Source organism: Cynocephalus volans, chromosome 3 (genome assembly GCF_027409185.1).
Source record: "Cynocephalus volans isolate mCynVol1 chromosome 3, mCynVol1.pri, whole genome shotgun sequence".
NCBI lineage: Eukaryota > Metazoa > Chordata > Mammalia > Dermoptera > Cynocephalidae > Cynocephalus > Cynocephalus volans.
The window spans coordinates 169,748,152-169,764,741 of NC_084462.1; the positions used below are offsets into that span (position 1 = coordinate 169,748,152).

General features: G+C 39.9%; 1 protein-coding gene across 4 annotated transcripts in view; it reads left to right on the top strand.

The window, feature by feature from the left end:
* The window catches only part of TDP1 (tyrosyl-DNA phosphodiesterase 1), a 92,746-nt gene that overhangs the window by 49,502 nt on the left and 26,654 nt on the right, over positions 1 to 16,590 (top strand). For all 4 annotated transcript variants that reach the window (XM_063090760.1, XM_063090759.1, XM_063090763.1 and 1 more), the window contains one exon: positions 16,322 to 16,424. In XM_063090760.1, coding sequence (XP_062946830.1) covers positions 16,322 to 16,424 — 103 coding nt within the window. The remainder of the gene's footprint in view (positions 1 to 16,321; positions 16,425 to 16,590) is intronic.

Sequence of the window (16,590 nt, forward strand, 5' to 3'; positions counted from 1 at the left end):
GAAAACGGGGGCACTCACACAGTGACATTATTACAGGAGAATCAGCAGGACTCGTAACAGCCTGAGAATAGGAAGTGAGGAAGTGGGACGAGTTGGGTTGCCTGTGAGGTCGAGAGCACAAGTCAGGCTGTGTGGAGCTGGCCACTAGCCCCAAAGAGGCCGTTCCTCACACTGTCTCAAATCTTAGTGGAAACCTCCCTTTTGCTGTGCAGCACCAGTATTTGGTGCTATTTACCATGAGACTCCAAAGACAAGAATGGTTCCCAGCAGGATATGCCACTAGGGGACCCAGGAAAACAGGCAAGGTACCAAGCCTTCACAGACTCGGGGGTGGGGATCAGAGGCGGGGTCTTCAGAAACCTTCTTAAGGTCTCTAAGATAACCTGACCAAATAATGACCGTACAAGTGTACTTCAAAAAGTTCACGGAAAGATTTGCATTATTTTTTAATTCTATTTTCCAGAAACCTATCTGACCTTTCAGTCTTACCTGGCTATATAAATAGTCCACTGTCTGAAGACACAGTGTTGTTCATAGACAGTTGCTCCAGCTCTCTAGGCCTGTTTCCCCATCTGTAAAACCAGGGGTTGGGCTAGCGAAGAGCTTTTCATACTGTTCCTTAGAGCCTGTGGGTTCTGGAAACCCCTTTCCAAGGCTACCACAACAGTGGGCAGGGGGAGAGGAGTGCAGGTAATTTCTGATTCACCCAGAGACACTTGCCTTTTGTTTGCTTTAAATATTTCCTTTGAACAAAGAGTTCTCCAGGTTTAAAAAAAAATTGTTTTTTTAAAAACTGTTATAATAGATCATCTCCCAGGGCCCATTCTAACAAACATCTTATAGTTCTTTTAAAAGTATTAATACCTTCCAAACCTCACCTTTTGTGTAAATTGTGCTTTACAATTTACTAAGCACTTTCACCAACATTATTTTATTCATTCCTCATTATAACCCAGTGCAGTGAGCAGATGGTATTAAATTGGTATTATAGATGAAGAAATTGGCAACCAAAGTACATAACCACAAGGTAACGGAGCTAACAAAAACCCAAATCTTACAAGTCTGTTGCTCTTTTAAAATTTAAAATTTTAGTGTATTGCCTTTCCATCAGAGGAGGTAGACCAAAATAATAGAACATTTTTAGTAGAAAATAAAATTGATTACTACTAAGTGCATGTTCAAATTCTTTGATACAGTGTTCTAAATACCAATTTTGACCTGAAATTTGAAAAGCAGTTTTTGATCCTGCTTGAAGTAATTTTTATCATTTTGGATTTATGATGCTGATGTGATAGTTTCTAAAGACCTTATGATTCCATTTATGGGATCAAGGATAGATGGATCCTTTTTAAGACTACGCTGACAGATAGGCTGGACTGTGCCATTTAATGTCCTATCCTTCCGTTCAGAGTTAAGTGTGGATATGAAGGACTTTGCTTGGGGGTCATGACATGCCTTTAACTGAGGAACAAAGTGAAGTTACAAGTTTCTCAGAATCTATTTGGTGATTTGTCAGAATTTATACTTGCAAAAGCCCACACCCCATCTCCTGTAGTTCTTCGCTCTTGCTTATCTGGTTAAAAACATGCATTGTCATCATTTTCATTTTTCTTTTCCTGCTGGCATTTTATTAATACACTGTATCTATAAAAGATGATACCCACTCTCAAAACACATCTGACACACTGCGTCCTCTTTGATACTTAATCTCAAACAATTGTTCTACATCTGCAGAACTGGTTTAATTTTAACCATGCTATTACATTCTTAGCACTTTATCACTCATCTGTATTAAAAATTGGGGGACATATATCTGTATCAATATCTCATCTGTACTAAATTGGGTGACACATATCTGTATTTTGTGAAGGAAGTCCTCTTGATTTTCTAAAGTGGAAGCTTGCTATGTTTCCACCTTAGGGATTTGTGCTAGGATTATGAAATCAGTGAAACAATCTGGTGAACAATTTTTAGACCTGTCTACCACCAAAACTTGTAGATTAGGAGGCCTGCATGAACTTGCCTTCCAGAGGATTCCATCTCTTAGTGAGTCACACCACAGAAAAGGACTAGAGTTACCTATAAATTTAGCGAAGTATTGATGACGGAGATAGCTAACATTTATTAAGCATCATTTATGTGCCAAGGACTTTACACACCTTATCTGGCATAATTCTCACATCAACTTTATAAGGCAGGTATATTACCATATTTTACAGGTAAGGAACCTGAAGATCAGCAAGGACAGCACTGATCATGATTGAAATGTATGTGAGTTCAGATTCTGCTCTTACCCACTACCTTACTGTGCCTTCATTTTGTGCTTAATCATCAATAATTTAACTTTTGCTCTAAATTTGCTCTAACTATAATGAACAAAATAGTCTTAAGTTGTATCTTCTAAGCCTTTATGTACCATTCCCTTTTCTTCAGTTACTTAGATGCTTCTTGCCTACCTATCATCTGTAGGATTCAGTGTTAGAGATCTGTGGGCTGTAATAGCCATAATCAGCTTCTTGAAAGAGATGGGGCTTGTGGCAGAGGGAAGGGCTCAGGCACCTACAGGAGTGGATAGGGTGGCAGGCATCCTGAACAAGGGAATGATGTTTGCAAAAACGTGGAGGCAGTGGTAAACAAGACATGTTTGGAGGTAGGCAGTAAATCAGTTAGTAGTAGAGGAGTCGCAAAAAGGCATAAAGGGAAATCAAATTGAAAAGCATAGATTTGGTCAGATTGTGGAGGGTCCTAGATGCTAGGCTATGGCATTTACTTTATGTATGCTTAAGTAGAAAAGACACATTGATGCTTTCTGGGAGCTACTGGAGGAAAACATAGAATGGGAAGCCTGAGACAGGGAAATCCATTTAGATCCAGAGTCTAAGGTGAAAAGGACGTGAACTAGGGGATCTCATAGGAAACAGAAAGAGGGTGCTACAAGGGTGGAATGGACAGCTTGGTGGCTGGCTGTACATAGTTGCCTATGGAGCAGACAAGTCCAAAAGACCTGAGGTTTCTGAGCCTGACCAAATGAGACTGTGGACATAAAGAATTCAAGATAGAGCTGGTTTTCAGAGGGGAAGGCATGCAGATGGGTTCAGTTTTTGAAGTGTTGGGTTTGGGATGAAGGTGTGACATCCAAATAGATCCAGCTTATGGTTGGGGGTGCTAGTTTGGAAATTTGATGATAGGTCAAAACTGGAGATGTCTGGGAGTCAATCCTTGTCAAGGTAGTGGTTGCAGTTGGTAAGTGGAAAAGTCCTCAAGGAAGAGAAAAGGACAGTTGAATGAGCCAAGAGTAGAGCATAAATTTAGAGGGCCCAGGGTGGGGAGGACAGCAGTTGAAAGAGAGGCTGAATCAGAGAGCTGGGAGATAACCAGAAGAGTCAAGGAAGGGAGATGCCGAAGAAAGAGGAGAAAACTGTTGGTGCAGCAGTGAGGTCTAGCCCAGGGTTTCTCAGCCATGCCTCTGTTGACATTCGGGGCCAGATCATTCCTTGTTATGGGGGCTGTCCTGTGCACTGTTGGATATTTAGCAGCATCCCTGGCCACTCCCCGTTAGATGTCAGTAGCATTTCACCCTCCACTTGTGACAACCAAAAATGTCTCCAGACATTGCTGAATGTCTCTTGGCAAAATCACCCCTAGTTGAGAACCACTGGTCTAGAAGAATAAGGGATATAAAAAGACCTCTGGGTTTGGCAATTACAAATATGGTTTGAGTGTGGAAGTCAGACTAGGGAGACTTGAAGAGGGCAGAGAGGAAAGGAAAGCTGAGGATGAAGACGCTTCACTGACCGTATCAGAGAGGAGGTCTAGAGCAGCGAGCTACAGGAGATGCTTTAACCTGAAAAGCAACATGTTTAAGGCACAGTTCTAATATCTACATGAACTAAATGTCTTTGGAAAACCATGTTTTATGGGGACTAAATGTTAATAAGCTATTGCTATTAATTTTTTACCTAAGAGTAATTATGAAATTTTTCTCTTCTAACATATATCTTTTTCTGAAGATCCATAAATAGTATATTAGGCTGATGTTTAAAACCAAAAGGACGGACTACTCCTCCAGATTGCATGAGACCTCTAAGTAACACAAAATGCTCTGTCCTCTTCAGGCCAGCAGGTTATTCAGAAATCTGTTGAACTTGTATTGGGTTCCTAAGGTCAGAGTTATATTAGGAGAGAATCTCTATGATTGTATTTAAGAAATGGGTGACCTAGCCCATGTGTGCTTTGGGAAAAAAGGATTAGCTATGAAATAATGACCAGGTGGAAATCAGAATGACAGACTGAGAATTTTTGCCTACCCTACCTGCACTCAGAACACTGGAAGACAAGGAAGCTGCCACTGATTGTTAGAATTTTGAGAAATTCAGGGCCAGCCCATGGCTCACTCGGGAGAGTGTGGTGCTGATAACACCAAGGCCGCGGGTTCGGATCCTATATAGGGATGGCTGGTTTGCTCACTGGCTGAGCATGGTGCTGACAACACCAAGTCAAGGGGTAAGATCCCCTTACCGGTCATCTTTAAAAAAAAAAAAAAAAAAAAAAAAAGAATTTTGAGAAATTCATGGAAGATAGAAAGTGGGCAAGATCAGATCCACAGAGAAAAAAAACGTTAATACTTCAGCCCCTAACTTTCTTTTGGGGGTAGGTTTGAGCCTGGAACCAGTGGAAACCAACACCCAGAAGCAGTCCTACACCAGTTATCAAGGCTGATTATGTCAGGAAAGTGCTTTTAGAGCTGCCCTGCCCCAGGTACTGAGCAGTGAGTACAAAGGAGGCACAACAGGACTAAAGCTCACAATGTGGACATTGGACCTGGAAAGGCTGGGCCGAGTGACACTGGAGCCAGGGAGTCGCAATTTAGCACAAGCTTCCTTCAGCGGATTCTGGATTTTCCGTTTCTTCTTGTTGAAGGGTTATTTACATTTCTTCTGAGAATTAGGTGTTATCTTTTGCCCAGTTTTTTATATGACTGATAGTCATTTTCTTTTCAATTTGAGTAGCTCTTTAAATATAAAATATATTTTACACATTTACATCACTTTGTGATATAAGTTGCAAATGCTTTTTTCTCATTTAAGTCGTTTGTCTTTTCATTTTGGTTTCTCTGTCTTTTCCTCATTGTGTCTAGATTTTGAGTATAGTTAGGAAAAATTTTCTCTCTTGGGTTATCAAGAAATTTATCCATGTTTTCTTCTAATTTTTGTAAGGTTATATTTTTACATTTGGATCTCTGATCTATTTATAATTTTTCCTGGTTTACCTGTGAGGAACGGACCACATTTTGCCTTTTTTGAAGTAGCTGTCTCGTTTCAATGCCATTTATTAACAGCCTGTCTTTTCCTCACCAGTTTGAGATTCTGCTTTTAGCATACATTAAATTTCCTCATACGCTTGTGTCTACTTCTGGATTTTTTCTTCAGTTCCTTTGGTTGTTCCTTCGGTCTATATTCATCCACCATTTCCACATTGTCCTAATTATAGAGGCTTTGTAACATGGTTTCATGCTGTAGAGTCAGCTTCTCCCCACATTCTCTTGATGTTTCACTATTTATTTTTCCATATAAACTCAGTAATAACTTGTCTTGCTCCAGGAAAATAAAGTGATGGTATTTTTTATTGAGATTACATTAAAATTATAAATTATTTAGTCCCTTTTTTTTTTTTCTGTATATTAATAGTTTGTTACTTTAAAAAAAAAAATAGGGGCTGGCCCTGTGGCTCACTCAGGAGAGTGTGGTGCTGGGAGCACCAAGGCCGTGGGTTGGGATCCTATATAGGGATGGCCGGTGCGCTCACTGGCTGAGCATGGTGCGGATAACACCATGCCGAGGGTTGCAGTCCCCTTACTAGCCAAAAAAAAAATAGACTATTTTTTGACAAGGTTTAGAGAGAAATTGGAAAGTACAGAGTTCCCATATATCTCATCACTCCCTACCTTTCCCCTATTATATTGCATTAGTATGGTATACTTGATGAGTCAATATTGATACATTATTATTAATTAAATTTGTAGTTTACATTAGAATTCACTCTTTGTGTTGTACATTCTACGGATTTTAACAAATGTGTAATGACATATATCCACCATTACAGTATCATGCAGAATAGTTTCACTGCCCTAAAATTCCCCTTTGCTTCATCTAGTCATCCTTCCCCACCTCTCCCTCCCCTATCCCTGAACCCCTTGCAACCTCTGATCTCTTTACTGTCTTCATACTTTTGCTTCTTCCAGATGTTATATAGTTGAAATCACATAGTATGTAGCCTTTTCAGGTTGCTTCCGTTCACCTAGTGATGTGCATGTAGAATTCCTTCATGCCTGTTCAAGGCTTGATAGCTAACATCGTTTTAGCGCTGAAGAACATTCTGTTTCTGGATGTACCACAATTTATCCATTTACCTACTGAAGGATATCTTGGTTGCTTCCTCATTTTTGCAATTATGTATAAAGTTGCCAGAAAAATTTGTGTTCGGGTTTTTGTTTAGACATAAGTTTTCAACTCTTTTTGGGTCAATATCTAGGAGCACAATTGCTGGATCATATGGTAAGGGTACGTTTAGTTGTAAGAAACTGCCAGACTGTCTTCCAAAGTGACTATCGTTTTGCATTTCCACCAGCAGTGAATGAGAGTTTCTGTAGCTCCAGTCTCACCAACATTTGGTGCTGTCAGTGTTGTGGATTTTGGTCACTCTAATAGCTGTGTAGTGGTATCTTGTTATTGTTTTAAGCTGCAGTTTACTAATGACCTGGTGCTGAGTATCTTTTCTTACATTTGCTTACCATATGTATATCTTCTTTGATGAGGTGTCTGTTTAGATCCTCTGCCCATTTTTAATTAGATTTGTTTTCTTATTGAGTTTCAAGAGTTCTTTGTATATTTTGGATGCCAGTTCTTTATCAGATATTTGTTTGGCAGAGATTTTTCTCCTGGTCTATGGCTTATCTTTTCATTCTCTTAACAGTTTTATTTGCAGATCATGAGTTTTTCATGAAGTACAGCTTAGCAATTTTTTATTTCATGGATTGTGTTTTTGGTTTATATCTTTTTTTTTTTTTGGTAGAGAAACAATATTTGTTACCTAGAGTGTTGAAGGCTGGGAAACCCAAAGTTCAGAGAACACATCTGATGAGGTGACTCTACACCAGTGCAAGGTGACTCATGGTGAGAATGGCAGAGCAGAGAGAGAACTAACCTCCTCACTTGCTCTCATTTTAAAGCTCTTAGAACCAGGACCGTGGCCTCCATTAAACCATCAGTGAATTAATCCATTTATTAGGGAATGGTTTCACAATCTAATCACCTCTTCAAGCCCCCACCATAATAGGATTTACCATAATAGGATTTCCCACCCTTTTAACACTTTCACAGTGGGGGTTAAGTCTCTTAATACATGGACAATGGGGGACACAGTTCAATCCATGGCATTCAGCCCCTGAACCCCAAAGTTCATGTCCTTCTCACAGGTAAATACATTCATTCCATCCCATAAATCTTGTTTCAGCTCAATGGTCCAAAGTCTCAAGATCCCATCTGTGAAATCAAACAAGTTATCTGATTCTAAAATACAGTTATGGGACAAGCATAGGGTACATATTCCCATTCAAAAATGGAGAATTACACCAAGGTGTAACAGGTCCCAGACAAGTGCAAAGTCCAGCTGGGCAGGCATTACATCTCAAAGCTGGCGAGTCATGTACTTTGACTCCATGTTGGGCATTCTCTGCACACTGGTGCAGGGGTGGGTTCCAAACTCCTTAGGCAGCTCCTATGGCTTTCCTGGTCTTAGTCCATGCTTCAGCTTTCCCAGGCTGGTGTTGCACTCTGGCAGCTCCACAATTCTGGGGTCTCCATGGTAGTCCTGCCCCCACAGATCCACTAGACATGGCATGGGTGGGGTTTTCTGCTGCAACTCTGACCCTAATTTCCTCTTGGCATTGCTCTAGTGAAAGCTGTCTGTGGTGACTCTGACCCTGTGACAGATCTCTTCCTGGGTCCCTGGGCTTTTCCACACATCCTTTGAAATTGGGATGGAAGCTCCCAAGCCTCCAGAGCTCTGGCATTCTACGAGACTGCAGACCCAACACCACATGGACACCACCAAGGCTGCTGGCTTGTATGTTCCGAAGCTGTGGGTCCAGCCACACCTGGAGCTAATTTAACTACAGCTGGAGTAGCCAGAGTGCTGGGAGCAGCATCCCAAGGTGGCCCTAGCCATTGTGACTGTGGAGGGCAGCTCAGGCCTCTTCAATGAGACCATTCTGCCTTTGTAGGCCTCTGGGTCTGTGATCTCTCCAAGATCTCTGACATGCCTTTCTTGGCTTATATCTGAAGTCCATGTCTTTCAATGTTTCTGTATCCTTGTTTTTTAGGCATCTCTTGAAAACCTGATTTGGTAATCTCTCTCTTAGTAAGTAACTTTGATGCATTTACATTTAATGTCAGTACTAAAAGATTTCTAATTGTCTATAATTTTACTTTCTGCTTTCTAGTTTCCATGTTTTTCTTTCTTTGCCTCTCCTTTTTCTCCCTTCTATTGACTCATCAAGTTCTCTTTATTCCTTTTTCTTCTATTAATTTGAAAAGTATAGTCCATTTTTTATCTTAAAATTTGATTGTTTAAGAATCTAGTTCATCAGTGTGTTTTCTCCTTCCAAGCAGCCAAGAAATGTAGAATTCTAATTCCCATTACCTTTTCTTGTCAACGTTATTATTCTCCATTTCATCTTGTTTTAGGCTTTCAAAATTAATCAGTTATTATTCGACAGTTATTTTTGTCTATTTTTTGTTTACAGTTACACACAAGTTTACTCATTTCTTTGCTCCCTCTTTTTCCTGGAATTTGGTTTTATTTCCTGCAATATATCCTTTATAGTGATTTTATTGAAGCCCTCTCTTACTGGCAATAAGCTCTCTGGTTTGTTTTTCTAAAACTGCCTTTATTTTTGCCCACATTTTTGAGTGATAATTTAACTGGATTTAAAATTCTGAGTTGACTTATTTTCTCCCAGTTCTTTAAAAAACTTTTCCCACTGGCTTTTGCACACAGTTGTTGCTGTTGAAGTTGCTATCTAATTGTTTCTTTATGGGAAATTCATCTTTTTTGTATGGCTGCTTCTAAGATTTTCTTTATCTTTGGTGTTCTGAAGTTTAACTACAATGGTTAAATAGGTGTGGCTTTATTTTTATTTCATCTTAGCAGGATTTGTTGATCTTCATCAATCTGAAAATCTGATTTTTCAGCAATTCTTAAAATTATTGGCTATTATCTCTTAGCATATTGACTCTCACCTTTTTACTTCTCATTTATAACTCTTACTAGGTGCTTGTTAGACCCTCTCATTCCACCTTCAGTGTCTTATTTTCCATCTCTTTGCCTCTGGGTTCCATGCTACCTGATTTCTTCAGATCTCTCTTCTAGTTCATTAATTTTGTTTTTAACTGTTACTAATGTGCTATTTTATTCATCAGTGGAGTTTTTCATTTCAGTGGCTTTATTTTTCACTTTGGACCTTCTAAGATACCAAATACTTCATGGTTTAGGGCTCCAAGTTCTTACTCTACCACTTACTACCTGTAAAACTACCTGGGTAAATTACTTAACTTCAGCTTTCTTGTCTGTTATATAAGGATAATAATAGTATAATAATAATATTAGAATGAGGATTAATAGAATTAGAATATGTAAAGGGATGAAAGCAATGCCTGGCAGGTAGTAGTAGGTGCTGTGTATTAGCTCCTATTATTATCTGATTTGCTTTTTCCTTGTTTCAGGGTTTCCTTTGTATTTCTTTCACTTTCAGATCATTTTAGGTATACTTATTTTTAAATTGCCATCTAATTGATCAATCATCTGAAATTATTGGAGGTCTAATCCTGTTTTGTATTGTCTTTTGCTCGTGATGGACTTGGATTATTTTCTTTGTTTTAAAATTTTGGACTATGAGTGTCTCTTCATTAAGGCTTTAACAATAAGAATTTTTTGTAACTTGAGTGGACCTCTGTACCTCCAGATAGATTTTGTTTTCTGCCAGTCTCTTCAGGAACCTGGAACCAATGTCTATGTTAAAATCTTGACATGAGGTAGGGCTGATTCCTGACATTTCAATACTGAGAGATCAGGCAGAAGAAAAGGAGTGACCAGCAAGGTTGGCAGCAAAAAGAAAGCCAAAGTGTAGAAGTCTAGGAAAAATACTATATTTCAGTTAAGCCTGGGAAGTGGGGGAGGATGGGTGGTGGTGGTAGAAGTCACATGCTACTGAGAGATTAAGATGAGATCATAGCAGTTTCCTTTGGATATGTTAGTGTATAGGTTTTTGATGACTGAGTGATTTCAGGACAGTGGTATGTGGGAAAGTCTTATTGAAATCATATCATAGATTGAAGACAAAGTGAGATTCTTTGCAGTATTCTACTTGAGGTCATAACCAGTGCAATAATGAAAGAAAAATAAAAGGCATAAAGATTATGAAGGAAGAAGTAAAACTATATTTGCAAAAGACAGGATTGTGCCTTTGCAAAATGCTAAGGAATTTAAATAAAATACCATCAAAAAGCATCAAATACCTAGAAATAATTTTAACAAAAAATGTGTAAGACCTCTGCACTGAAACTACACATAAAATACTGCTGAAAGAAATTAAATACAAAGTTCATGGATTGGAAGAATCAATATTAAGATGTCACTTGCTCCTAAATTTATTGATAGATTTTATTTTAGTCGCAATCAGTATCTGTGGGTTTTGTTGTAAAAATCAAGCTGACTATAAAATTTACTTGGATATACAAAGTACTTAGAACATGCCAAGGCGATTTTGGAGAAAAACAAGCTGATTTCAAAATTTACATGAGTATGCAAAGGCCAAGACAGTTCCGAAGAAAAGAATTTACAGTTATATGATTTCAGGATTCACTATAAAAACACAGTAAGAGTGTGGTATTGTCATAAGAATAAACTGATGGAACAGAATAGAGTTCAGAAATAGAAACATACATAATCAAGGATTTTTGACAAGGGTACCATGTTATTCAGTGGAAAAGGACATTCTTTTCAAAAAATGGTGCTAAATCGGATTATCCATGCAGAAAAATAATAGTAATAATAATAAACCAAATCAGCTTATCTTGGGCCATAAAAAAATTGATTTCAGATATGTGATAGACCTAAGTAAGAAAGCTAAAACTATTAAGCTCTAGAACAAGAATAACCTCATGACCTTGAAGTAGGCAAAGACTTAGTAGATAAGACATAAAATGCACTTGATGATAAAAGAAAAGATTGATACATTTTTGGACTTCAAAAATATATTTTAAACTGAGTTCATCAAAAGACACCATTTTGGAATGGATTAGGAAGATGTTTCTAAACAAGACCTCACACTCAGAAGCTATAAAGTAAAAAATTGCAACTTAGATAACTCCCCTTCTCCCCCAAAGAAGAAAGAAAGACCTTCTGAATTGCAAAAGTTTTCATAAACAAAGTTAACAAACTGGGAGAATGTTTTCAACGTAATTGTTATACCTATGAAGAGTGCTGTGCCGTAGGCAGAATACTCTGTGAATATATTACCTGGCAAAGGGGAATGAAGGTAGCAGGTGGAAGTAGGTTTGCTAATCAAATGACCCCACCCCCACCCCCCACTTTTAGTTGTGCAGCTGTTTCTCCAGGGTTATCAGAAATGTTCAAGGAACAACTCCTTGGTGGCAGGATCCAGTGAAAATCAGGGATTTCGTCTTTGGGACCACAGCACATGGGCAGAGGGGAGCTCTCTGGTTAGATGCGAGCATGGGTGTCTCTCATCACTGGAGGCTTGCCTGCAAAGGGATTTTTGGTCTCACAGCCCATCTGCCCTCATTCTGGAGACAGGAACCTAAAGCCCGGGGAGAAGAGGAGCAGCTTAGAGAGCTGCAGTGGGCAGGGAGGCTGGGACAGAAACCTCTGCTCCTGGCTGGGGGTCCAAGACTCTTTTCCCAACATATGCCTTCCTTTCTTCTCCATATACCTTACATGCCATTTCTGTGCTCTCCTGGGATTTCCTTTAGGAATTTCTTTTGTTATATGTTATTAAATTTACTCTTAGAAACTTAAACTTTGGGACAGAATTTTTGTATTGTAGACTGAGATCAAACTTGTAATTAGCAGCCACACCTCATAAGCTGTGGCACAGTAATCTACCATCATTGTGCTTCTTATAGGCAAGGGGCCTATAAACTGCCTAACTGAATAAATGACCTTTAGCTTAGTTTGGTGGCTCAGTGTCTTATTCAGTTTAGGCTGCTGTACAAAGTACCATAGACTGGTCAGCTTATAAACAGAAATTTATTTCTCGTAGTTCTAGAGGCTAGAAGTCAAATAACAGCATGGTTGGGTTGTGGTGAGGACCTTCTTTAGGTGTTGCAGAATGCTGACTTCTCGTTGTATCCTAACATGGGGGGAAGAGGGCAAAGCAGCTTTCTGGGGTCTCTTTTATAAGGGCACTAATCCCATTCCTGAGGGCTCCACCCGCGTGACTTAATCACCTACCAAAGGCCCCACCTCCTAATGCCATCACACTTGGGGTTAGGATTTTAACATACAAATTTGTGAGGGCACAAACATTCAGTTTATAACACTTGGTAATGGGTCAGCTTGGCTAGGTTGAACCACATTTTCTAGAGTTCCATTTCTTATATGTTTTCTGTTAGGGTGGGCACCAAGGGAGATTCTCACAGGCTATTTAGAGGGCAGCCATGTGTATAACTCACACGTGGTCACTGTGCTGGCTCACCTTGTTGAAGTGAGGCAGGAGCTGGTCCTTGTAGCCTCCCCTGGTCCTCCACTAACTCATGGGCCTCACCAGGTGTATATGTTTAGCTCTGTGAGGAAGGGCCCTGCCTTTGGAAAGATACCCACACATGCAGTGCCAGAGAAAACAAAAACTGACATGATTTTCTGTCCTCACGGGCTTCAGCTCCTGCTGGTGGTTCTAGCTTGTCGTCCATCTTCCTCTGGCTTTTGCCTGCCCTGTAGACTTTAGCTCCAGAATCAGGGCAAAAATAACAGCCTTATAAAGACTGTTTAGCCAGCTCCTACAATTGCATAATGTCAAATTTCTATAAAAAATGTGTATCTCGTATATATATATATATATATATATATGTATATATATATATATACATATATATATATACATATATATATATATATACATATATATATATATACATATATATATATATACATATATATATATATACATATATATATATACTTATATAACGTTGTAGGGAAAGTAAATGTAAGTGATCAGGGCCCCTCAAATGTTCAGGATCTTGCTGAGCATTTGAGGTAAATATGCACGTGCACCCAGGTGCTTCTTGGTTATTGTCCAATGTAATTGTGCATGTGCACCCAAGTGTCCTGAGTTATGGACTTAAGTATAAAGGATGAGTGGCTCTGATCCACAGTGCCCCCCTGCCCCCCGGGATGCCCCCTGGGGCGGGCAGCCATGGGGAGGTCACTACTGCTGCTGGAGGCTGTTGCTACCAGTGCCCCTGGGATGCCCTGAGAGGCCGTCACCACTGCTGCTTCTGCTGCTTCTGCTGCTACTGCTAAGGACTGAGCTCGTGTCATCTGCTAGTGGCTCCCAGGATCTTTCCCATTTACCTAGCGTGGACCTGCATGTGAGGGGTCCGTGACCCAGCCTGGCGTGTGAGGGGTCTGTGACCCAGTCTGTGCAATGGGTTTGAAAGGTCTGTTGGCTCTAACCTCTAGCTCTGACAATACAAATGGAATACATTATTTAGTGTAACTAAAATAATGAAACATTTTGGCTTTAGTTATGAATTGCCTAGTCATACAATTGTCATAGTCTCATAGCTTTACAATTGGCTATGTCAGCAGGATTCCGACAATAACCCCAACCAGACAATTAGCATAGCAATTGCACTTAACCCTACAATTGGCTATGTCAGCAGGATTCTGACAATGGCCCTAACCCAACAAATGTATATAATCTAGTTCTGTTTTTCTGATTGAACCCTGACCAACACACCTGTTCCCCAGAAGCTACTGTTTTATTCATCATTACTTTATTAGTGGCTTGGGCAGAGTTTCTGGTGGACAGTAGAACATCCAGAATCCTATTCTATAGAATTCTCCATCTTACAAAATAGTTCTGTACTTCAGAGAATCCAAAGTAAGTTAAATACCCCACCCCTCTTTAGTGACGAAGCATCACTAACATCCAGCAACAACAACAAAGTAAACCACAGCACAGGGAGGAGAAAGCAGTCCCATCCAGAAGGAGACAGAGGGAAGATGGAAGAATGAGGGCAGAGGGACAACATGGCAGAAGTGAGCTCTCAACAGAAGCCAGGACAGGCAATGCACAGTGGATCCTGAGTGGAGAAGAGCAGGAGCTAGAACTCCTGTGGAGTTTCAGGAGCAGAAGAGCTTTGCAAGCAGCCCTGTGATGTACTGTGGCTCCTGAAAGACACTGGTGCTGTTGCTGGACTCTGGCAGACACCCATCCACACCACCCGTACATGCGGAGCAGGCGGGGTTAGAGTTTGGAAACATATACCCCATCCTCCTGGCTGCCTCGGTGCTAGCAATTCAAAGTATTACTCAGAACGTAAAAAACTATTAGAGGTGATATTTCAAGGAATGTTGATTTGTCACATAGGCAACCTACAAGTGACTTTCAGTCACCCGATGTTCAGGATAGAGTTCAGTGTTCTAGATGCTTGGAGTTCTGTTAGAAGCCAAATACAAGTACAAAGGAGGGATTGGAGGAAACCATCTGAAAGGATGTCCTCACAGTCTCCATTGATCTTCACTTTGGAATAAGCCCTCAAGTCTTGGAATGCTGAGAAAACATGACTAGTGAGGGAAGTATGAGAACAAGCCTTCCAGAAGGTGCCTCTGGCCTGCAGGGTTATGATGCTGACAATCAAGAGAGTTACTCAGGAGATCATAATCTAGAAAGTGAGAGAAACTTTCATAGGAAGACTTCTTCCACCCCACACTCACTGGTTACTTTTGCCATTAATCCTTTGTCTGTGCCCAGGAGGTCACCTTTTTTTTACTAACAGGTAGAGACCTAGGAGCAAGCTGTCATCTTGAACTTTTGCAGAAAATATTTTTTCTAGAGTCATAATTCCTCTTTATTGTAAACATCCCACTTATGCATTTTACATCTCTGTGACACGTCACCTATAGTGACATTCATGATTGTGGCCCTTGTGCATTAGAGAAAGGTACCCTATCCTTGGTATGATCTGTTTAAGTCAGGAAGTTCTATAAAATATGCTTAAGTGAGCTTAATTTCTTTGAGAGTTTTCCTTAGTTCCTTATTTCCACATCCCTTCCTCACTGTTCCCATGGAACCTTAACAGAGCTCAGTTTTTTTTTGTCTTACGTAATAGCTGTTTCTGATTCCAGTGCACAGCAATTCCAGCCCTTAGCTTGGAAAAATATTTGGTGCACCAGTGAATGAATCTTGAAATATTCAGTTGTCTACAAGGTCAGGCTTTTAAGTGTTCTGAATAGCTGAAGTTTTACTATCCTTTTTAAAAATGAAATAGAAATTGGGTTAGTCTAATTGAAAAAAATGTTTATGGTGGGTTTATGTTAATTAATCAGTAAATGATAGTTCTCTGCCAAATTTGCTGTTCAAAAAAGAGAAATCCTCTAAAGACCATGCTTCAAAGCACAGTCCTCTTGCTCCTGAGCATCCTGCTGTGCATCTTGGCACCACCCCATGTGATCAGTGCTGCATCTCCTTCCTTCTGCACCATATGACTTTACCCATGTATACAACTCTTTGTCTATGTAAAACATTCTGAATGTACCATTTCTTTCCAGATACAAATACCAATCTAGTACCCTCAGAGCTCTTTTCTTTAGATTGAAAGTAGAAATTAGCACTGCTTGGTGCCAAAAAAAAAAGGGATATGAAGTTTAAGATACAACTATATAAGATATTAACATAGTTTTTTCTTAAATGCTACTTTTATATTCAACAAAACCAGAAATCCTGGCTACACCAGGGTCATGAAAAAAGAAAGGGTTTTAAATAGAACAAAACCCTTTCTAAGGAAAGATAATTATTTTAATAGCTGCCCTCAAGGGAAAATGCAGATGAGGGTGACGCTATCCCAAATTAGCAATTAGATAAATCCTTTTCAAAAGTGCTGCAACTCTGCTAGAAACTGAATAAATGTGATTGCAGCTAAATATTTTTTTGACCAGTGCTCCTGCAGCTGTGAAAGTTTGACCCACACTGAGAAGCCTCGCTGAGTCAGCTCTTTCTATGTCCTTGTTTCTGCAGCGCGAATCTGTCCAAGGCTGCCTGGGGAGCTTTAGAGAAGAACGGTGCCCAGCTGATGATCCGCTCCTATGAGCTCGGGGTCCTTTTCCTGCCATCTGCTTTTGTAAGTGCACACTTCCAGCTGCCTGGTGGGTCACATGTGAAATGAATTGTTTTTGTGTTTTCCTTTAGTACCAGTGACCTGCCCAAGGTCTGCATGTAGCAGAGTCGGGATTCTAACCCAGAGTCTGAGCTCTTGATCACTAAGTTTATTTGTTCATCTGTGCTGA